Source organism: Ranitomeya variabilis, chromosome 1 (assembly GCF_051348905.1).
Source record: "Ranitomeya variabilis isolate aRanVar5 chromosome 1, aRanVar5.hap1, whole genome shotgun sequence".
Lineage (NCBI taxonomy): Eukaryota > Metazoa > Chordata > Amphibia > Anura > Dendrobatidae > Ranitomeya > Ranitomeya variabilis.
Genome location: NC_135232.1, coordinates 1,107,165,679 through 1,107,190,446, shown reverse-complemented (window position 1 = coordinate 1,107,190,446; position 24,768 = coordinate 1,107,165,679). Strand labels below are relative to the sequence as shown.

Below are 24,768 nucleotides of genomic sequence, written 5' to 3'. Positions count from 1 at the left end.
ACAGTACCACTCCTCCTGTCCTGTATATACACTGCACAGTACCACTCCTCCTGTATATATACACTGCACAGTACCGCTCCTCCTGTATATATACACTGCACAGTACCGCTCCTCCTGTATATATACACTGCACAGTACCACTCCTCCTGTCCTGTATACATACACTGCACAGTACCGCTCCTCCTGTATATATACACTGCATAGTACCGCTCCTCCTGTATATATACACTGCACAGTACCGCTCCTCCTGTATATATACACTACACAGTACCACTCCTCCTGTCCTGTATATATACACTGCACAGTACTACTCCTCCTGTTCTATTGTCAGAGAGGTGACATTGGACTTTGGGAAGGTCAATACTGGTTTATTATCTTCAGGCTTTTTTAATAGGAAAATAAAAAAAAATATTGGAAAACCCATTTAAATGGATATGGGTTTGTTTGGCAGGCAGGGCTGCTTTTTTGTCCCAGTCCGGCCTTGTGTGTGTCTCTTTATACAGTGGAACTGTGTGTGTGTATGTATATATATATATATATATATATATATATATATATATATATATATATATATATATATATATATATATATATATATATATTAACAAGACCACCTGTTCCCGGCGCCAGCACCAGAAAATCCTTACAGTGCTCATGATATGAGGATTCACACCTAGTATCTGTAGACAGGTAGCTTAAGATCCGAAAACCCCTTTAAGGATGGGTCGCTACTCATGGGCCACTGCTGTGTGCTTGCCCCCAGGCTAAAATTTGCCAGCCAGCCCCTGGGAGTGGGCCAAAATCCATGCTGCAGTACTATGGATGCATCATTTATGGGGCATCTAAGAGCTGATGTTTTTAGTCTAGGAGGGGGTTAATATCCAGGCCCCCTTCCTGGCTTTTTAATATCAGCCCACAGGTATCTGCCTAGCCTTTACTAGTTAATAATTATAAAGGGGCCCAACATTATTTTTGGGGGGATCCTTCATTTAAATAACCAGTAAGGCTAAATATACAGCTGTGAGCATACTGTATATTAATAGCTTGGGAAGTTCATGTTTATTACCCCCTTCCAAGGCTATAAACATCTGCCCCCAGCTGTTGGCTTTCTCTCAGCTGGTTATTAAAATTTCATTTTTTTCTTTAAGTTATTGAATTATTAACTAAATACATGAACATTAAACTACACATGCACTGCACTAATTATATATGTCAATGACATCTGTCTATCTATTCTATGTATACATTTATTCTATCTATTCTATTCTGACGAGTCACACATTGGATTTACTGTGCTCGGCTGATGAGATGTCAGATTTTCTAGGAGATGGGTGCTTAATAGTCGGACTGCACACCCATGGTCTGCGCTGCATGCGATTATTTTTCTCGCATCCATTGATGAGTCTTGTCCGATATACTCAGCCACTCGCAGCATGCTGCAATTTTTTCATCAGTCCGATTTCAGCTGAGGGAAAAAAATCAAAAAAGTACAACAGAACATCTACTCTCAGGATGGACTCCAAGGTGGTGGAAATTTTCTCCGCAGCTAATCATTTTTAAAATTGTGTAAAATCCAGATTTATATGAGGTCTTGCTGTAGGTTTGCAACACAATGCAGGGTGTATGTGGTGACAAGTGTATTCACTCTGTGACTTTTCCAGTGTTGACGGTTTTTCAAGCAGAAAACGCTACAGGAAATTTTTCTTTTTTTCCTGGAGTTTTGTCATCCTGAAACATTCTTAAATTAGATTATTTTGGTAATTTCCGGAACATTTGTTCTCTTTTTTTTTTCCATTCCACGCGTTTCTGGACAGTTTTTATTTTGGGATGGGTGAGGGCATCATTTTTTTTATCTTATTTTCAATTTCCAGACATTTCTTTTTAACTTAATAAAGAAAACGCTAATAATTATTGAGGCTGAAATGCAAAAAAAAAAAAAACACAAAAAAAATCCCACCTGGGCACCTTTTCAGCGTACTGACTTGTCTAATAATGAAAGGGACATATTATTTTTTTAAATGCTTTGGGTTCTTTGAAACCTGAAGTGTTTAAAAAAAAATCTAAAAAATCCTCAACAAATGAAAATCAAGACATTTTACAAAGAAATTAATATGTTCATTCTTTTGAGCATTTTTTTATTGTTTTTATTTTATTTATTTTTGTGCAGAATTTCAGTGCAAAAATTAAAAAAAAAGAAAGGCTGTAAAAGTCGAAGTGTGAGCATACCTTAAAGGGAATCTGTCAGCAGGCTTTTTGCTATGTAATCTGAAGACAGCATGAGGTAGGGGTTAAAACACAGATTTCAGCGAGGCCTCTCTTATCAAGCTCAGTGCTGTTTATTTCCAATGATTGTTCTGGCACCAGAAACTTATCAGTGCTGGGACACAGAAACTTGTGCCTCCTGGTCTGACCCGCCCCCTCCTGTGATAAGCAGCGCACTGTTTATAGCCATTGTACATGGAGAGCTTGGTGTGGGCGGGGTTAGCTTTCTCAGCTCTGCTACCTTGCTAAATCTAAAAACTGTGATTGTGTCAGAACAGCAGCACCCAGTAAACTGAGGGATACATTTTTGAATTCAGTATCTTGTTCTCTACATTTTGCTGCATTCAGATGAGTTAGCAAAAACATGATGACACATTCCCTTTAAGTCAGACTCATATCCACATTGAAATCTGCATCAAAATTCAAAAGTTACTCTTTAAAAATTTTCTATGCATTTCTTGCTCCCAAATCCTTGCAGGAAAAACACACCATGTATAAATCAACCCTTAAGGCTCATTGAAATATCTGTGCAAATGCACGAACCGGCGTCTTCTCTACAGACCCGTGCTTTACATCCTCATATGAAGCTGTCACACTCGGGTAGGGAGAGGAGCAGCCAGTCCGGTAGCGGACCACTTTGCACGGACATCCTTAGTTGTAAATCTGAGTAAATGCTGTAATTACTTCTTCTAACACAACAGTGCCCTCTTTTCTCATCCCCAGCCCTAATGACAACAAACCCTGAGTAAGACGTGATCGTTGCTATATTGTCCGGCACTCTGCTTTCCCAGCGATGGCTAACAACTAGGGTTGAGCGACTTTTGCTTTTTTAGGATCGAGTTGGGTTTTTTGAAACCCGACCTTCTCGAAAGTCGGATCGCGTGAAATCGGCCAATTCTACTGTAAAGTCGGGTTCCGGACCGGAACACGAAACCCAATGCAAGTCAATGTGTTCGTTCTCTCTCTCTCTCTCTCTCCCCTCCGTGCAAAGCATATGTTGTGTTTGACTGCGGAAATCACCGCAGCCCAAACGGTAATATGGCTCTGTGACGCCGCAGAAACCAGGCCGGAACCTATGTCATCACGCTGCCCACACTCCTTAATTGGCTGAAAAAATGGTGGGGAAGGCATCATACAAAACACGACTTTGGCGCCAAGATCGCCGACCACGTGGCCGATCCCACGCTGGAGTCGGGTCGGGTTTCACGAAACCCGACTTTGCCAAAAGTCGGCGACTTTTGAAAATGAACGATCCGTTTTGCTCAACCCTACTAACAACATATCAGAAAGTGATATTTCGTAAGTGATTAGCTTCTATAAGAGGATGCACACTTGCTTGCAAATTAGAGTAAATGCTGTAATTACTTCTTCTAATGCAAAAGTGCCCTTTTTTCTCATCCCCAGCCCTAATGACAACCCCTGAGTAAGACGTGATCGTTGCCATATTGTCCGGCACTCTGCTTTCCCAGCGATGGCTAACAACATATCAGAAAGTGATATTTCGTAAGTGATTAACTTCTATAAGAGGATGCACGCTTGCTTGCAAATTTGATATTTTTCTATTTTTGCACTCTCTGTACACTATTCTTTCTAAGGCGCACAACATCAGGTATAATGTGCTTTTACTTTTTTGCTTCATTTTAAGGGGAGGATTTACTACTTTTTGACAGTGTGGTCGGAAAGCCCGGTATGAGAGGAAGTAGGGGGGAGAGCTCAGTCTGTATAGGTCGTGCATAAGCTGGAACATGCTCACCACTATGTCAGACCTGTCACGTTATGCTCTCTATCTGTTGGACAGTAAAAATCGTACATTTAACTAACCACATGGACTATGGTAGAAACAGATAGAGATGTATATATAGTTATACCTTTATTCTTAGCAAGTATCACACGGACCACCAGCCGTGATCTCAGCATGCACAGGAGGTATGTAGTATGGTATGTTGGCATGTTTTATCTACAGTACTTTTCCATAAACTGTTAAGGATATATAATGTTATTACTAATAAAGGTTCAACTTGATGGACCTAGGTCTTTTCTCAGCCTGTGTAACTATTGGAGTGATCCAAGATGGCTGAAAAGAATGTCAATTTTCCTTTGGGTATTTTGCTGATGCTTATGGTGACTTGTATGATATCAAAGTCTTACAGGCAAAGATTAATACAAGACCCTTAGAATATGCTCACAGTAGAATGATACGTTGCAGATTTTCCTTTTTCCGTCTTGATTTTCTGGATTGAGAAAATCTGCCATGTATTTCGGAAGCAGCAAAGTGGATCACAAAATAAAAATACCCTGCAGAACGGATCTTCAATTCAGATCATATCAATTTATGCTGTGGATTTCACAGATATGGCGAATCCTGCTGCAAATCCGCAGTAAAATCTGCAAGAAATATACATTCAGATTTTGCCATAGATTCACAGCAATCTATGTCCGGTGTGGGCGTCCGATTCCGTAATCTTGTTTCCAAGATCTAATGGTATAAAAAAAAGTATAAAAAATGTAAATGCCCATCGTTTTGTGAAAATTAGGCCAGAATGTCAGAGTATCCGATACTTTTCAAGGCTTTGAGACAAATAATAAGCCCAAAAGTTCCAGCAAATGCAATCCCCATCTCGACCGGATTAGGATCAACCACTTTTTGCTAAGGACTGTTTCTTACAAGATGACGGACAAATAACTGATGAAATTAAATAGGTGAAAAGCTTTGCAAAAACACTGGAAAAAATTGATAAGCCGTGTCTTGGCAAAAATGCTGTGGAGCTGAAGCTACACGCAGACAAAAAAATATATATATTACGTGCATGAGATTTCAGAAATCTCATTGATTATACTGGTAATGTAAAAAGCATAAGCATACCCTTATAATAACCACTGAGGTTTGTATAAAATAGCATGTGCTCACAATATTGCATAAAAAAAAAATCTAAGATTGTTTTTGTAATCTGCTGTGCAAAAGTATAAACTATCACGTAGACTATCACAAATGACTCAACACATTTATACAGTGGTCATGAAAGTGTACATGATCAATGGCGATTGCAAAGCGTGATAATCACAGTTATGTATATTACATTCTTGCCTTCTTTTCACTATGTGATAGATGTAACTTCTGAAAAAGAGACTTTTCATTGTGAAGAAAAATGCTTTGTGGTTTTATTCTAAGGACACTAAAGATCATATGTCAGATATGTGATCACTTTTCTGAACGCGTATGCATTTACTGCGGTAGACAGTCTTACTTCTAGGTGATAATTCCGTTGTCTAAGGTTATCTATAGATCCGGTTGCAAGACCCAACTGAAAAACTGTAGACATTTTCCTATAATATTAGCTGGCTAGCCTATAAGTACAATGTCCAACCGCTTTAAAAGCTGAAAAAATGTTCCACTTGACATTTTTAGACAATCGTAATTTTAACCTACGCGCTACTGCCACATAACAACAGAAAATACAGATACACTATGTGTATAAAAGTACTGGACACACCTAACCATTGTCACAACTGTGTAAAATTCGGCCCCAGCTATGATAACATTTGTGGTAAAGAGCTCAGTGATACCAGTGTGGACCTGTAGGAGCCTCCAGTGTAACAAGTCAGGTCATGACATGTCTTCCCTCCTAAATCTTCCCCCATTACCTGTGAGTGATATAATTGAGAAGTGAAGAAACTACAAAAACCACATAACGCTATAGAGCTAGGTCACCTAGTGCCTAGGAGAAGAGGGCAGAATAGTCACCAACGCTCTGCTGACTCCATAACTGTAAAGTCCAGACCTCCACTGAGCCCCAGCCGGGAGCTTTATGACATGTGTTTCCATGGCCGAGCAGCTACATGTAACCTTAATTCACTGTGCAAAAATGCTAACCATCGGATGGATGCTGCAGAGCAGGTGCCACCTGCCTGCAGAAGCGTTTTTTGTCTCTTTTTTCAGTATGTTAGATATTCATTATGCAAACTAGGGGGCAGGTCACTGAGGAAGGAGTGAAGAATTTTAGACTCTGTGACAAGCGGTGGACACCGCGTCCTGAGGCATATACGCCCTTTCACACCCTTTCTGATCCTCCATATGAGGTAACCGTCATGCCACCACCATACCTGTTCTATTGCCTACCATTACATTTGTGCCTACTGCACATATCAAGGCTAATCTATTTGCACACTGATGAGGGTCTTGACAGACCGAAACGTTTGTGATGTGACTACTGTATGTATTGCACATTAAAATTCTACACTTCATTCAAGAGAGTGTGCCCGGTCTTCTATATCACATTCTACGGTTTGGGAACCTACCAGAGGCGCCTCCATCTCTGGCTGTGCTAGCAATTTTCCTGAGGAAGCAGTGACCTGTCAGCAATCTGCATTATGAATATGCAATCAGAGCATCACATACACCAGCCCTGCCTTAGGGCACGAGAATCTCATTAACTACAAACTGAAAATAAAGATTAAAAAACCACAAGACGAATTTCATCAACAAAGGTATCATTTTAATCAGTATAACGGCACCGACCTGACACTATGTGTAGGTTACCATGCACTATCCTGCTGACAGGTTCACTTTAAGTACACATAGTTATAGCTGTCTTGACTCATGGCTCCTTCTGCCTGGACAATCCATCAGCATTTTGGTGTTTGTTTCCTCATTGATATTGTATGGTAAAGTTATAGGGTTGAAGGGCCAGGCTCCATTTTCACGTCTCCTTTGGCCAAAACTCTGCTCCCTGCACCCATAAATCTGCATTCATTATAAATCTTCCACATTGTTTCCTAGGAGAATATCTGCAGGCAGGCCACTCATCACCACAACCACGCATTGATTGGCCCCAAAGTCTAGCTCAACATTGACTTTTGGAATATTTCTCCATTTACCTCCAGCTAATTCAATGGTAATCCTAGATCCTTGCTGTATCGCCTCTGGTCGAACCATTTGGGGATCAACTTTGGTGAGAAATGCCCCAGAGTCACAAAAACTAACTGTAACGGGGTCTACCAAGCTGGGGTACCTCTTTCAGTACCACCCCGTGTTTCAGGAGGTCCACTTTGCATTGGCTGGAGTCTGAATGAAGGACGCTGGCTGGAATTCCTTGATTACATGAGAGCATATAAAAGCTGACTGCTTCTCCACGTATTTCCAGTCTCACAACACTTTATTCACAGAACACAGAATATATGTAACAACAGATACAGAGGGCAGGTCCATTCAAAAGCGGCAGGCCAGACATACATTACAATAGCCGCAGGGGGCCGGAGCCCGCTGATATTTACTGTGGGAATTATAAAGGTAGGGGAGGTCAGAAGGGGGATATCTTGCCTGTGGGCTGATGCATTACGGACATATATCTCACATGGAACCTATTATATATACAAATAACTGCATAACATATTCTGGGTGCTGGGGGGTTCTGTAACACTAACAACTCTCCATCCAACACAACCTACTGTAAAGTGCTTTATTTCATGATTAGAGGAACTTGTGGCTGTGTCTCACACACCATATAAGCCTAGTAGTCAAACATGGTTGTCTGAGTCATTAGACAAGTCAACTTGGAATGGTAACATCTCTTGGAGATTCTCTCACAGTGGGTGTTGTGGTGGAGGTCTGCCTGTGAGTTTCAGCAGCTTCCACAGTGAGCTGCCTTTCATGACATCTCTGAATGGCTTCCCATTTATCCTCTATTGTGGCTTCCTCCCCAAGCAATGACACCTCCTCCTCATACTATACAACCCTATGACTTTTCCAGGCATTTACGTATAGATCCCATCTTTCCTCCAATTGCTCTGGGAATCCCTCCCCAGTGCCATCTTGATGGCTAGTTCCTTCCAAAACCCCAATTACTTGGTCCTTGGGCAGCCCTGCTTAATTGACCCCTAATTCACGGGCCCTTGTTCTATCCTGAGGTTCTTGTTTTCTGGTTCAGTTTGTTTCTGGGACGCTCCATTTGCTTTTCACTTATCCCACTTCTTCCTACCAGTTTTTGACAGGGTGTATGAAAGAGCAGGCAGGGACAGCAGACTGGTGAACAATACAAAAGACCTTATTGGAACAGGGAGAATATTCCACTGAGCCAATATATTATTTCTTAGAGTCTTCAATGTGGCTGCAACAAAAGAAACAAATCCGGGGGCACCACTCAGTAATACGAAATTTGGAAAAGTTGGAAATTTGTAGCTTCCAACTTTGTGGGAACAGTTTGGGGAGTTCCATTACTATGCCCTAATCTATAAAGACATGGTTGGGGAAGTTTGATGACCTTGCAGACTATTATATGCCTCGCTCTTGGAGTGATCTTTATTATTTGTTGAATTTCAATTTGACTATGGATTGGTGGAATCCAGACTCCTTTCCAGCCTGATGAGCATCAACAACTTTTCTTTTAAGGTCCTCAAAAATCACCTTTGTTTGTGCCATGATATACACTTCTCTTCTACAAATGTGTTGTAAAGATCAGACTTTGATGGATCTCTGCTCTTTCAGTAAAACAGGTTGCCCACTCACACCTTATTGTCATCCCTTTGATTGAAAACACCAGACTTTAATTCCACTTGTTAATACAAAAGAGTCAAATACGGTTTTCAATCATAAACATGCAGCATGGGACCATTTTCTCAATAAGAATATGATGAAGTCTAATTTTTTTACTCCTTTTTTTATTTGGTTTTCTTTATCTACTTTGAGGGCGTGTCTGAAAATCTGATGTCATTTTAGGTCAAAGGACAATTATGAAGGATTCATTTAATTTGCATTTAAAATTTGCCCTGCAGATTAATTAACGTGCTTATTTTTTTTTCTGCAACACATTGAAATGTGATAACATTTTATTGACTCTTCTGCATATGTAATATGAAATAGAATGTACTGCTATTTGTGAACATACCCCAAAGGTTTCTATTGAATGACAACAAGCCGAGATCTTGACAATCATGTTTTCGACTCTATAATTATACAAACACAACTTTAATTTTGTGAAAGCGGAATGTCCCTTTAAGTCTGTACTTTTCCTTCTTGGATGTAATTGTATTTTTTGCTTTGATCGTTTTGCCCGCGTTGATACCTTAACGTGCACAAAGCCAGATTCTGACAGAATTTGAGTACATTGATGTTATCAGGATAGGAACTGAGTAACTTGATATCCCGGCACAGTCTCGGTGGAGATGACCTTGTCATTTCTTATCTAAGTGACACTTTGAAATGTTAAGGATGATCTCTGCGATGGTCACAAAAATAAAGCTATGTTTATATTCACTGAAAGATTGCAATATAATTGAGACAGGTGGATATAGATTAGAAAATGATTCATGTTATATAAGATAAAAAATAGAATCACGTAATAGCAATAAAATTAGGCTACTGTTACATTTCAGCAAGAACAGGCAAATCCGACAAACGCAAGAATCGATAAATAAGTCAATTTAAAAGAGTTGTGCAGTTTGAAAAACTACTTTTAATCAGAAAAGTCTGCCAAGAGCCAAGTTGTAACTTAAAAGTAAACCTAATGACAAGTGCTCAGTTTTCCTGCAGCACCACCACTGGAGAAGTAAAGCATTACAGTGTCCAGTCCTCCAGAGTAAAAGATCTTGGCTTCAATTCAGCTAGACCGGCGATGTTCACACCGGTTTTGATCAGATGGTCTACTGGTATCAGATGCTCCTGATTCATTTAGAAGTGCCTGACAAGTGGCGTGTACCTCTGTGTTCTGTGCCCCACCACAAATCTCACTCTAGTACTTGACTAGAGCAAGATTTGTGGTGTAAGGAAGGCATAAGAAATATATTTATGATGAGTGGGGTTTGTCACACACTCGTCTTGCTCAAGCTCTACCCATTTTGTCACAGTTGAGCAAAAACCTAGGTTGCAAGATTTTAGTGCAGTGCGCTGTGTCAAAAAACTAAGACTCATCATTTCTAACCCATTCTTATGCCTCTTATCATGTCTTCACCACCCCAGATCACCAATCCACTGCATCAGTCTTCTGCTTTACTGTCGCTCCATGTCAATGATGAGACCAATCTGAAGCCTTTTATTGTCCTCGCGCAGTTGCGTGGGAAGACAACACACTTCTGGATTGAAAAGCTGTGGAGGCAGTGTAATGACAGGAAGAGGAAGGATGAGTTTTGATTATTTCGGCAAAATGTTGTCTGGCTGGCAGGCATTTCGCTGGATTTGTGCAAAACATATGTAAAAAAAATAAGGTTCTGGCAAATTGGAAATTTCGGGAAAATTGACCCTAATTTTTTTATTTACAAATCAATGTTCTCATCTGTATAGTACGTGTAGCAGTTACCTGATGGAGAAGCACACCCTGGGGTCACGTGTGGCTCAGAAGCCACTGCTGGTGTCACACTGATCTGTAAATATATTGTGAATTTGAAATTAGATGACATCGGCTTCATATTTTATTTTTCCCAAATTAAAAATTCCTATTTTTTTCTTTTTTTTCTTCTGCAGTGACCATTGGCATGTACAACATGAAAAAGGTAAGAAATGCAAGATGAACAGTGTTACCTTCAAATAGGTAAAATGATTGCCAGGTCATTGCAATGGTGCACAACTATCACGAATCATTAAGGCAGCTCTGGGTTTGCTGATATTTAAATGTAGTTTTTTTTTTCTTAGGTCCAGCAAGAGTCAATGTCTCTTACTGGCAGCTTCTTTTAGGCTGGTCAGTTGATGTTAGTTGGCAACCACTCCCACCTCCCCTTTAATAGTCACAAGGCCCATCAGCTGATCGTCGGTTGTCAAGTTTACTTCTATGCAGACCAGCTAGGTGTTGGAGCTCTCCTGTGACTGTGGTATTGCCCTTGTTGGAGTCCAGTTTTTGAGGTGCCATTTATTCTGCTGCTGTGGAGCTTAGCAGCAAATTTGGAGATGAGTTGTGTTCTTCTATCTATCCCTTGTTTGTCTCTTTTTCTGTGTTATATTACCGGCAGTGGCGTGGCTAGTGACCTTACCAGCCAGTACATGAGCCAGGATTAGCAGAGGTGACAGCTAGGGAATAGGCACATAACGGCGTTGGGGGGAAGAACCCGTATAGGGCGATAGGGGGAGCTTGGGGACAGACACAGGATGGTGACAGGAGGTGTCCCATCACCCTCTCCCTACCATTAGGGTCTTCTTTTTCCTTTATCATCCCGTTGTACCTATATGTTGTGCTGTCCGCGCACGGACGTGACAGCAACCATATTAATTCTTTTGATATACTGAATTATTATAGATATAAAGTTTTAGTTAATGCAATCCCACCAAAGACAACATCTGAAGGAGTTTGTATATTGTCCCCATGTTTGCGGAGAATCATGTCTTCCTCTTATAGGTACATGCAATGTTGAATAGTGCTGACATCTCAGCCTATACGTGTAGCGATCTGCTGATGTGATAAATCAAGGTCCCTCAGTTCAGGTCCCTCTCAATTTGGGTCAAATTTCGATAACTGGCACAGCGATGAACAGGAGGCTTTGTACAATCATCCAACAATACTTGACTCAATTTATAAAGGTTTTATCTTGGTAAAAAAGAAAGTATTTCAATGTGGCTTTTACAGGTTGTCTTTCTTGAAGATTCGATATCAATATTGTGGTTTATTTATTGGAGTGTATTTTTTATATGTAGATATCTACTTATGATATGTAAGATTAACACACTTAAATACGCACATTCTGCACTTTTCCCTAGCACCTAATACTCTAATATAACAACCACAACCTATTTCAAGATCAGAATTCCTGCTGCTTAATTTGTTCATTTATCAACTCAGCAACTAAAGAATATTTAGTACTTTGCTGTCCCCTGGAGGCAGCTGCAGAAACTACTTAAAGGAAAACTAAAAATTAACATTAAGGGTATGTGCAGATGTTCATGAATCAGCAGTGCTTTGGATGCAGCACATGTCCGCTGTGTCCAAAGCGCTGACGGCTATTGAACGCAGGTGAATCCACATTTGTTCATTGAACTGTGCGGATTCACGGCATCCAATACATAGGGGTGAAATTTATCTTACTGAGACTAGCATTGCCTCAAGATAAATCGACATGTTGCGATCTGGAAAGACGCTCCGCATGTACGCCTCCACAGGTGACCCGTGGGCATCTGTGTATGCATAGTGGACATGTGATTTCTTGAAATCGCCTCCACTATGCTGTAACATCTGGACGCTGCACAAGTACACAGCGTCCAACCCACAGCGTTTACTGATCGTGTGCACCTACCCTAAAACACGTTGTTTGTTGAAGATTTTAGGCCTTCAAAAACTATACAGTGCCTTGCGAAAGTATTCTACCCCCTGGAACTTTTCAACCTTTTCCCACATATCATGCTTCAAACATAAAGATACCAAATGTAAATTTTTGGTGAAGAATCAACAAGTGGAACACAATTGTGAAGTTGAACGAAATTTATTGGTTATTTTAAATTTCTGTGGAAATTCAAAAACTGAAAAGTGGGGCGTGCAATATTATTCAGCCCCTTTACTTTCAGTGCAGCAAACTCACTCCAGAAGTTCATTGTGGATCTCTGAATGATCCAATGTTGTCCTAAATGCCTAATGATGATAAATATAATCCACCCGTGTGTAATCAAGTCTCCGTATAAATGCACCTGCTCTGTGATAGTCTCAGGGTTCTGTTTGAGGCACAGAGAGCATCATGAAGACCAAGGAACACAGCAGGCAGGTCCGAGATACTGTTGTGGAGAAGTTTAAAGCCGGATTTGGATACTAAATGATTTCCAAAATTTTAAACATCCCAAGGAGCACTGTGCAAGCGATCATATTGAAATGGAAGGAGTATCATACCGCTGCAAATCTACCAAGACCCAGCCGTCCCTCTATGTTAGGGCTAGCGGAACGCACCTAATGAATGTATATATTTTATTAGGATAGATGCGTTCGCAGCCCGGGGTCCACCATGCAGGAGAACCTGCTGCTGGCAAATAGCGGAACTGAATGGCGGTGTTAGCTAACTCTGTTACTTCACAGAGCAGCCGTGAACTCAAAGCACTTCACCCTGTTAGACACCACAGAGGCACAGGCTAACTGTCTAAACAAGAAGAGTCAGTGGTCTTGCATGCACAAGAAACTCCTCGCCAGAGGTGCCAGCATTCTAGGGGCTTATTTCAGCCGGGTCCCTGAACACACTCATACAAGACCACACTGGCGCAAAGTACATAAATGAAAGCAATACTAGCGCATGGCCGTGCGGCCATGCGAGCCTTAAATAGTTGCAGCACGTACAGGACCTTCCAAGAAGGACCAATGAGAGGCTGCCACAGAGCGTGAGCACCTACAGGACCTTAGCTGCAGTGTCTGATCATGTGACCCTCGATCTCCACTGAGAGATCTTACTCTGGGCATGCTCAGAACGAGAAAAGCAGGACTAAGTCCCAGAAGCATCTGCTCGCTGCTGCCCAGCACTGACTTCAATGGCAGAAGCAGAAAAAGCAGCAGCAATCTCTGTACAGAGTCAGACTGAGCGAGACGCTGGGACCGACGTCTCCGCTGAGCAGACTCCACTGCAGCAAGAGAAGAATGGGAGACTGCAGCGGAGATGGCCCGAGATTCCCCCTGTGCAGAGGCGGGAACTCGACCCCTAACACTCTAAACTTTCATATCAAACAAGGAGAAGACTGATCAGAGATGCAGCCAAGAGGCCCATGATCACTCTGGATGAACTGCAGAGATCTACAGCTGAGGTGGGACAGTCTGTCCATAGGACAACAATCAGTCGGATACTGCACAAATCTGGCCTTTATGGAAGAGTGGCAAGAAGAAAGCCATTTCTCAAAGATATCCATAAAAATGTTATTTAACCCCTTCCCGACCTTTGACGCCACGTAGGCGTCATGAAAGTCGGTGCCAATCCGACCTGTGACGCCTATGTGGCGTCATGGAAAGATCGCGTCCCTGCAGATCGGGTGAAAGGGTTAACTCCATTTTCACCCGATCTGCAGAGACAGGGGGAGTGGTACTTCAGCCCAGGGGGGGTGGCTTCACCCCCCCGTGGCTACGATCGCTCTGATTGGCTGTTGAAAGTGAAACAGCCAATCAGAGCGATTTGTAATATTTCACCTATGAAAATGGTGAAATATTACAATCCAGCCATGGCCGATGCTGCAATAGCATCTGCCATGGCTGGAGACCCCGATCTGCCCCCCCCCACCGCCACCGATCGCCCCCCCAGTCGTCCTTTCTGCCCCGATCTCCTGTCCGCTCCCCTCCTCCCTCCTGTCCGCTCCCCCGGTCCTCTTGTCGCTGTCCGCTCCCCCGGTCCTCTTGTCGGCTCCCCCGGTCCTCCGATGCCCCCCCCGTGTTCCAATCCAACCCCCCCATACTTACCTAGCTTCGATGTCCCTCCCGGTGTCCGGCCGTCTTCTCCATGGGCGCCGCCATCTTGGAAAATGGCGGGCGCATGCGCAGTGCGCCCGCCGAATCTGCCACCTGGGTTAGGGGTAGGGTTAGGGGTAGGGTTAGGGTTATGGCATGTGCACACAGTGCGGATTTGGCTGCGGATCCGCAGCGGATTGGCAGCGGATCCGCAGCGGATTGGCCGCGGATCCGCAGCGGGTTGGCCGCGGATCCGCAGCCGATTGGCCGCGGATCCGCAGCGGATTGGCCGCGGATCCGCAGCGGATTGGCCGCGGATCCGCAGCGGATTGGTCGCGGATCCGCAGCGGATTGGCCGCGGATCCGCAGCGGATTGGCCGCGGATCCGCAGCGGATTGGTCGCGGATCCGCAGCGGATTGGCCGCGGATCCGCAGCGGATTGGCTGCGGATCCGCAGCGGATTGGCTGCGGATCCGCTGCGTATTGGCCGTTGCGAATTCGAAGCAGTTTTCCATCAGGTTTACAGTACCATGTACACCTATGGAAAACCAAATCCGCTGTGCCCATGGTGCAGAAAATTCCGTGCAGAAACGCTGCGTTGTATTTTCCGCAGCATGTCAATTCTTTGTGCGGATTCCGCAGCGTTTTACACCTGTTCCTCAATAGGAATCCGCAGGTGAAATCCGCACAAAAAAACACTGGAAATCTGCTGTAAATCCGCAGGTAAAACGCAGTGCCTTTTACCTGCAGATTTTTCAAAAATCGTGCGGAAAAATCTCACACGAATCCGCAACGTGGGCACATAGCCTTAGGGTTGGGGTTGGAATTAGGGCTAGGGTTTGAAATAGGGTTAAGATTAGGCTTGTGGTTAGGGTTACGGATAGGGTTAGGGGTGTGTTGGGGTTACAGTTGTGGTTAGGGTTGGGATTAGGGTTACGGTTGGGATTAGGGTTAGGATTAGGGTTAGGGTTGGAATTAGGGTTACGGGTGTGTTGCGGTTAGGGTTGTGATTAGGGTTATGGCTACAGTTGGGATTAGGATTAGGGGTGTGTTGGGGTTAGTGTTGAAGTTAGAATTGAGGGGTTTCCACTGTTTAGGCACATCAGGGGTCTCCAAACGCAACATGGCGCCACCATTGATTCCAGCTAATCTTGCGTTCAAAAAGTCAAATGGTGCTCCCTCCCTTCCAAGCCCCGACGTGCGCCCAAACAGTGGTTTACCCCCACATTTGGGGTACCAGCGTACTCAGGACAAACTGGGCAACAACTGTTGGGGTCCAATTTCTCCTGTTACCCTTGCAAAAATAAAAAATTACTTGCTAAAACATAATTTTTGAGGAAAGAACAATTATTTTTTATTTTCACGGCTCTGCGTTATAAACTTCTGTGAAGCACTTGGGGGTTGAAAGTGCTCACCACACATCTAAATAAGTTCCTTCGGGGGTCTAGTTTCCAAAATGGGGTCACTTGTGGGGTGTTTCTACTGTTTAGGCCCATCAGGGGCTCTGCAAATGCAATGTGACGCCCGCAGACCATTCCATCAAAGTCTGCATTTCAAATGTCACTACTTCCCTTCCGAGCCCTGACGTGTGCCCAAACAGTGGTTTACCCCAACATATGGGGTATCAGCGTACTCACAACAAACTGGGCAACAAATATTGGGGTCCAAATTCTCCTGTTACCCTTGTGAAAATAAAAAATTGCTTGCTAAAACATCTGTTTTGAGGAAAGAAAAATGATTTTTTATTTTCACGGCTCTGCGTTGTAAACTTCTGTGAAGCACTTGGGGGTTGAACGTGCTCACCACACATCTAGATAAGTTCCTTGGGGGGTCTAGTTTCCAAAATGGGGTCACTTGTGGGGGGTTTCTACTGTTTAGGCATATCAGGGGCTCAGCAAACGTAACATGATGCCCGCAGACCATTCCATCAAAGTCTGCATTCCAAAATGTCACTACTTCCCTTCCGAGCCCTGACGTGTGCCGAAACAGTGGTTTACCCCCATATATGGGGTATCAGCGTACTCAGGAGAAACTGGACAACAACTTTTGGGGTCCAATTTTTCCTGTTACTCTTGCAAAAATAAAAAATTCTGGGCTAAAAAATATTTTTGAGGAAAGGAAACACATTTATTATTTTCACGGCTCTGCGTTATAAACTTCTGTGAAGCACTTGGGGGTTCAAAGTGCTCACCACACATCTAGATAAGTTCCCTTGGGGGTCTAGTTTCCAAAATGGAGTCACTTGTGGGGAGTTCCTACTGTTTAGGCACATCAGGGGCTCTGCAAACGCAACCTGATGCCCGCAGAGCATTCCATCAAAGTCTGCATTTCAAAACGTCACTACTTTCCTTCCGAACCCCGACGTGTGCCAAAACAGTGGTTTACCCCCACATATGGGGTATCAGCGTACTCAGGAGTAACTGGACAACAACTTTTGGGGTCCAATTTCTCCTGTTACTCTTGCAAAAATAAAAAATTCTGGGCTAAAAAAATATTTTTGAGGAAAGGAAACACATTTATTATTTTGTCCACCAAAAGAAAAGAATCACATCCGCACTGCTGCTCTTAATGAATCCAGGGTATTAGATTTTTACCGCTGTAACATCTACAGGCTGTGCTGGCTTTGCGTCTCCTCCACTCGTATGCTTGATGGGGGTGCCGCATCCAGAACAACAGTTCAGAGTCCAAATGAAAAAAATGCAAAGAAAAGGAGCGCACTTACCCCAGTGGAGTTCAACATCACTTTATTTGGACATACTTAAAAAACGGAGGCAGGGAGGGATGATGTCAGATGCGGACAACGGCCGTTTCGTGCTCTACGGCACTTCAACGGGTCCTACCATTGACTGGATCCGGGGAGTGTTTTATAGGCCCACCTGGGTCATGAACACCTCCCCCTACGTACTCAAAACACATACACAATTACATTTAAAAACAGCAAGAAAGATTTAAAACCAATCTCTATGAACAAAAGATAAGACAAGGATGAGCATTATGACCATAAATCTTTTACAAAAAAACGGACATGTCGACTTTATCATTTAAGCCAGATGGTCCTGCTGCCTCAGTGTGCAGAATCCATTTGGCCTCTCTGCATAACAAGAGGCGATTTATGTCTCCTCCTCCTTCAGGTAGGGAAACATGTTCTAAACCGGCAAATTTAAGCAGCCGCACATCGCTCCCATGGTGAATGCGGACATGATCTATTAGTCTGGAAGCTCCTTTTCCTGTTTTCACAGAGTTAAAATGCTCTCTAATACGAACAAACAGAGGGCGTATTGTCTTCCCAATGTAAAAGTTTACATTGGGAAGACAATACGCCCTCTGTTTGTTCGTATTAGAGAGCATTTTAACTCTGTGAAAACAGGAAAAGGAGCTTCTAGACTAATAGATCATGTCCGCATTCACCATGGGAGCGATGTGCGGCTGCTTAAATTTGCCGGTTTAGAACATGTTTCCCTACCTGAAGGAGGAGGAGACTTAAATCGCCTCTTGTTATGCAGAGAGGCCAAATGGATTCTGTGCACTGAGGCAGCAGGACCATCTGGCTTAAATGATAAAGTCGACATGTCCGTTTTTTTGTAAAAGATTTATGGTCATAATGCTCATCCTTGTCTTATCTTTTGTTCATAGAGATTGGTTTTAAATCTTTCTTGCTGTTTTTAAATGTAATTGTGTATGTGTTTTGAGTACGTAGGGGGAGGTGTTCATGACCCAGGTGGGCCTATAAAACACTCCCCGGATCCAGTCAATGGTAGGACCCGTTGAAGTGCTATAGAGCACGAAACGGCCGTTGTCCGCATCTGACATCATCCCTCCCTGCCTCCGTTTTTTAAGTATGTCCAAATAAAGTGATGTTGAACTCCACTGGGGTAAGTGCGCTCCTTTTCTTTGCATTTTTTACATTTATTATTTTCACGGCTCTGCGTTATAAACTTCTGTGAAGCACTTGGGGGTTCAAAGTGCTCACCACACATCTAGATAAGTTCCCTTGGGGGTCTAGTTTCCAAAATGGAGTCACTTGTGGGGAGTTCCTACTGTTTAGGCACATCAGGGGCTCTGCAAACGCAACCTGACGCCCGCAGAGCATTCCATCAAAGTCTGCATTTCAAAACGTCACTACTTCCCTTCCGAACCCCGACGTGTGCCAAAACAGTGGTTTACCCCCACATATGGGGTATCAGCGTACTCAGAAGAAACTGGACAACAACTTTTGGGGTCCAATTTCTCCTGTTACCCTTGGGAAAATAAAAAATTGTGGGCTAAAAAATCATTTTTGAGATAAGAAAAATTATTTTTTATTTTCATGGCTCTGCGTTATAAACTTCTGTGAAGCACTTGGGGGTTCAAAGTGCTCACCACACATCTAGATTAGTTCCTTGGGAGGTCTAGTTTCCAAAATGGGGTCACTTGTGCGGGAGCTCCAATGTTTAGGCACACAGGGGCTCTCCAAACGCGACATGGTGTCCGCTTATGATTGGAGCTAATTTTCCATTCAAAAAGCCAAATGGCGTGCCTCCCCTTCTGAGCCCTGCCGTGCGCCCAAACAGTGGTTTACCCCCACATATGGGATATCATCGTACTCAGGACAAACTGGACAACAACATTTGGGGTCCAATTTCTCCTATTACCCTTGGGAAAATAAAAAATTCTGGGCTAAAAATCATTTTTGAGGAAAGAAAAATTATTTTTTTATTTTCACGGCTCTGCGTTATAAACTTCTGTGAAGCACCTGGGGGATATAAGTGCTCACTATGCATCTAGATAAGTTCCTTGGGGGGTCTAGTTTCCAAAATGGGGTCACTTGTAGGGGAGCTCCAATGTTTAGGCACACAGGGGCTCTCCAAACGCGACATGGTGTCCGCTAACGATTGGAGCTAATTTTCCATTCAAAAAGTCAAATGGCACGCCTCCCCTTCCGAGCCTTGCCGTGCACCCAAACAGTGGTTTACCCCCACATATGAGGTATCGGCGTACTCAGGAGAAATTGCCCAACAAATTTTAGGATCCATTTTATCCTGTTGCCCATGTGAAAATGAAAGAATTGAGGCTAAAAAAAATTTTTGTGAAAAAAAAGTACTTTTTCATTTTTGCGGATCAATTTGTGAAGCACCTGGGGGTTTAAAGTGCTCACTATGCCTCTAGATGAGTTCCTTGGGGGGTCTAGTTTCCAAAATGGGGTCACTTGTGGAGGAGCTCCAATGTTTAGGCACACAGGGGCTTTCCAAACGCGACATGGTGTCCGCTAACGATGGAGATAATTTTTCATTCAAAAAGTCAAATGGCGCTCCTTCCCTTCCGAGCCTTACCATGTGCCCAAACAGTGGTTTACCCCCACATGTGAGGTATTGGTGTGCTCAGGAGAAATTGCCCAACAAAATTTAGGATCCATTTTATCCTGTTCCCCATGTGAAAATGAAAAAATTGAGGCTAAAATAATTTTTTTGTGAAAAAAAGTACTTTTTCATTTTTACGGATCAATTTGTGAAACACCTGGGGGTTTAAAGTGCTCACTATGCTTCTAGATAAGTTCCTTGGGGGGTCTAGTTTCCAAAATGGGGTCACTTGTGGGGGAGCTCCAATGTTTAGGCACACGGGGGCTCTCCAAACGCGACATGGTGTCCGCTAAAGATTGGAGCCAATTTTTCATTCAAAAAGTCAAATGGCGCTCCTTCCCTTCTGAGCCCTGCCGTGCGCCCAAACAGTGGTTTACCCCCACATATGAGGTATCAGCGTACTCAGGACAAATTGGACAACAACGTCCATGGTCCAGTTTCTCCTTTTACCCTTGGGAAAATAAAAAAATTGTTGCTAAAAGATCATTTTTGTGACTAAAAAGTTAAATGTTCATTTTTTACTTCCATGTTGCTTCTGCTGCTGTGAAACACCTGAAGGGTTAATAAACTTCTTGAATGTGGTTTTGAGCACCTTGAGGGGTGCAGTTTTTAGAATGGTGTCACTTTTGGGTATTTTCAGCCATATAGAACCCTCAAAATGACTTCAAATGTGAGGTGGTCCCTAAAAAAAATGGTTTTGTAAATTTTGTTGTAAAAATGAGAAATCACTGGTCAAATTTTAACCCTTATAACTTCCTAGCAAAAAAAAAAATTGTTTCCAAAATTGTGCTGATGTAAAGTAGACATGTGGGAAACGTTATTTATTAACTATTTTGTGTCACATAACTCTCTGGTTTAACAGAATAAAAATTCAAAATGTGAAAATTGCGAAATTTTCAAAATTTTCGCCAAATTTCCGTTTTTTTCACAAATAAACTCAGAAATTATCGACCTAAATTTACCACTAACATGAAGCCCAATATGTCACGAAAAAACAGTCTCAGAATCGCTAGGATCCGTTGAAGCGTTCCTGAGTTATTACCTCATAAAGGGACACTGGTCAGAATTGCAAAAAACGGCAAGGTCATTAAGGCCAAAATAGGCTGGGTCATGAAGGGGTTAAAGTTTGCAACAAGCCACCCGGGAGACACACCAAACATGTGGAAGAAGGTGCTCTGGTCAGATGAAACCAAAATCTAACTTTTTGGCAACAATGCCAAACGATATGTTTGGCGTAAATGCAACACAGCTCATCACCCTGAACACACCATCCCCACTGTCAAACATGGTGGTGGCAGCATCATGGTTTGGGCCTGCTTTTCTTCAGCAGGGACAGGAAAGATGGTGAAAATTGATGGGAAGGTGGATGGAGCCAAATACAGGACCATTCTTGAAGAAAACCTGTTGGAGTTTGCAAAAGACCTGAGACTGGGACGGAGATTTGTCTTCCAACAAGACAATGATCCAAAACATAAAGCAAAATCTACAATGGAATGGTTCACAAATAAACGTATCCAGGTGTTAGAGTGGCCAAGTCAAAGTCCAGACCTCAATCCAATCGAGAATCTGTGGAAAGAGCTGAAAACTGCAGTTCACAATCGATCTCCATCAAACCTCACTGAGCTTGAGCTGTTTGCCAAGGAAGAATGGGCAAGAATTTCAGTCTCTCGATGTACAAAACTGATATAGACATACCCCAAGCGACTTGCAGCTGTAATCGCAGCAAAAGGTGGCGCAACAAAGTATTAAGTTAAAGGGGCCGAATAATATTGCACGCCCCACTTTTCAGTTTTTGAATTTCCACAAAAATTTAAAATAACCAATAAATTTCGTTCAACTTCACAATTGTGTTCCACTTGTTGTTGATTCTTCACCAAAAATTTACATTTGGTATCTTTATGTTTGAAGCATGATATGTGGGAAAAGGTTGAAAAGTTCCAGGGGGCCGAATACTTTCGCAAGGCACTGTATGTGTTTCTTTGTAATGTGCTTATTCTCTGTACATATTTGGATTTGTTCCTTACATATGTTGGATTTTAATTCTTTGGACTTTTAGAGGACAACTGTGAGAAGAATCAACTCTCCTAAGCCATCTGTATGGGTGTGTTGGTCATAAAAAGTTTAACAAAATGATAACTTGATATCTGCGATCCGGTGTCTTATTCCAGAGAAATTCATGTTTTTCTTCTTCTATGTAAATGAGCTGTTAAGATCTATGGGACGGACATGGATCTCCCTGAGAATCTGCCCCCAGAGCTTATTAGAAATTAAAGTAAACATTTCCAGTTTGAAACATGTGGATCAGGAGAGCACACTGTCAGTCATTATATGTCTCACACTGATAATACCCAATTTTAATTAAAATAATCTATGGAGGCATATTCTCATGGAGATTGTCTAAGGAGATTGGATAAAGATACCTTTTTATTTTTTTTTACAAAAAAATGTATTTACTGATGGGGTTTCTTTCTTTCTTTTCTTTATTTTTTTTTATATAGCGCTAACATATTACGCAGCGCTTTACAGGTTGCACACATCATCATCGCTGTCCCCGATGGGGCTCACAATCTAAATTCCCTATAAGTATGTCTTTGGAATGTGGGAGGAAACCGGAGTGCCCGGAGGAAACCCACGCAAACACGGAGAGAACATACAAACTCTTTGCAGATGTTGTCCAAGGTGGGATTAGAACCCAGGACTCCAGCGCTGCAAGGCTGCTGTGCTAACCACTGCGCCACCGTGCTGCCCTTAAATATATTATGTATATAATATGATATTTTAATATTAAATTAATATTAAATTAATATTAAAATATATAATATGATATTTTTATCTATTTTATACAACCAGGCCAAAAGTGGTCTAATAATAATAATTAAAATAAATATATATGATATATACAAACATACACTCACTTAGCAATTGCCATCCCTTCACACTGCTGCCCTGTTTCCTTGACATAGAGGTGATTGTTGTGAATTCTGCTCTTGGGCTCCCTCCGGTGGTTGTAAGTGGTAGCGCTGCTGTCTCTGAATCACAGCATTTATCAGGTGTGTTCACTTTCTGCAATTGTGACTGGGCTATTTAGTCTTGCTTCACCCTTTAGTCAGTGCCAGTTGTCCATTGTTCCTGGAGGATTCACATCTCTGCCTGGTCTCTCCTGCTTTGCAGTTCTGTGCATTTTGCTAACCGTCGTCGGTGTGTTGGTTCCCGGCTTCGGGTTGGGGATTTGGTCTGGTTGTCTTCCCGTCATGTCCCTATGAAGGTTTCTTCCCCTAAGTTTAAGCCTCGGTTTATTGGCCCTTATAGGATTTCTGAGATTATCAATCCAGTGTCTTTTCGTTTGGCCCTTCCGGCCTCTTTTTCCATCCATAATGTTTTTCATAGATCTTTGTTGCGGAAATATGGGGTGCCCGTTGTTCCCTCTGTTGATCCTCCTGCCCCGGTGTTGATTGATGGGGAGTTGGAGTATGTGGTTGAGAAGATTTTGGATTCTCGTTTTTCGAGGCGGAAACTTCAGTATCTTGTCAAATGGAAGGGTTATGGCCAGGAAGATAATTCTTGGGTTGTTGCCTCCGATGTTCATGCTGATGATTTGGTTCATGCCTTTCATTTGGCTCGTCCGGATCGGCCTGGGGGCTCTGGTGAGGGTTCGGTGACCCCTCCTCAAGGGGGGGGTACTGTTGTGAATTCTGCTCTTGGGCTCCCTCCGGTGGTTGTAAGTGGTAGCGCTGCTGTCTCTGATTCACAGCATTTATCAGGTGTGTTCACTTTCTGCAATTGTGACTGGGCTATTTAGTCTTGCTTCACCCTTTAGTCAGTGCCAGTTGTCCATTGTTCCTGGAGGATTCACATCTCTGCCTGGTCTCTCCTGCTTTGCAGTTCTTTTCATCAAAGATAAGTTCTGGCCTTGATTTTTTGCTGTCCACATGCTGTGGCCTTATTGTTCAGTTCTTTTCCATGTTTTTTGTCTTGTCCACCTTGGTCTGTATAAGGATTTGTTTAGCCAAGCTGGTATCTATGGAGATGCAGATGTACCCTCCATATCTTTAGTTACAGTAGCTGTGGAGTTTTTGTATTTTCTGTGGTGGATATTTTCTAGTGTTTTAATACTGACCGCATAGTACTCTGTCCTATCCTTTCTATTTAGCTAGAAGTGGCCTCCTTTGCTAAATTCTGATTTCAGTCTGTGTATGTTTTTTCCCTCTCCTCTCACAGTCAATATTTGTGGGGGGCTGCCTAACCTTTGGGAATTTTCTTTGAGGCAAGATAGTTTTCCCTTTTGTGCCTTTCAGGAGCTTAAACGCCGATTTACTTCTGCCCCTGTGTTGCGTCAGCCGGATGTTTCTCTTCCTTTTCAGGTTGAGGTTGACGCTTCTGAGATTGGGGCAGGGGCCGTTTTGTCTCAGAGGAATTCTGATGGTTCCTTGATGAAACCGTGTGCCTTCTTTTCTCGAAAGTTTTCGCCTGCGGAACGCAATTATGATGTCGGCAATCGCGAGTTGTTGGCTACGAAGTGGGCATTTGAGGAGTGGCGACATTGGCTTGAGGGGGGCAAGCACAGTATTGTGGTCTTGACCGATCATAAGAATCTGATTTATCTTGAGTCTGCCAAATGGCTGAATCCTAGACAGGCCCGATGGTCCCTGTTTTTCTCCCGTTTTGATTTTGTGGTCTCGTATCTTCCGGGTTCTAAGAATGTTAAGGCTGATGCCCTCTCTAGGAGCTTTTTGCCTGATTCTCCTGGGTCCTTGAGCCGGTCGGTATTCTGAAGGAAGGGGTGATTCTTTCTGCCATCTCCCCTGATTTACGACGGGTTCTTCAGGAATTTCAGGCTGATAAACCTGACC

General features: G+C 42.8%; 1 protein-coding gene across 1 annotated transcript in view; it reads left to right on the top strand.

The window, feature by feature from the left end:
* The first annotated feature begins 4,019 nt into the window (after positions 1-4,019).
* The window catches only part of CLNK (cytokine dependent hematopoietic cell linker), a 145,199-nt gene continuing 124,450 nt past the window's right edge, over positions 4,020-24,768 (top strand). The window contains exons 1-2 of the mRNA XM_077280156.1: positions 4,020-4,188; positions 10,715-10,743. Coding sequence (XP_077136271.1) covers positions 4,094-4,188; positions 10,715-10,743 — 124 coding nt within the window. The 5' untranslated portion in view covers positions 4,020-4,093. The remainder of the gene's footprint in view (positions 4,189-10,714; positions 10,744-24,768) is intronic.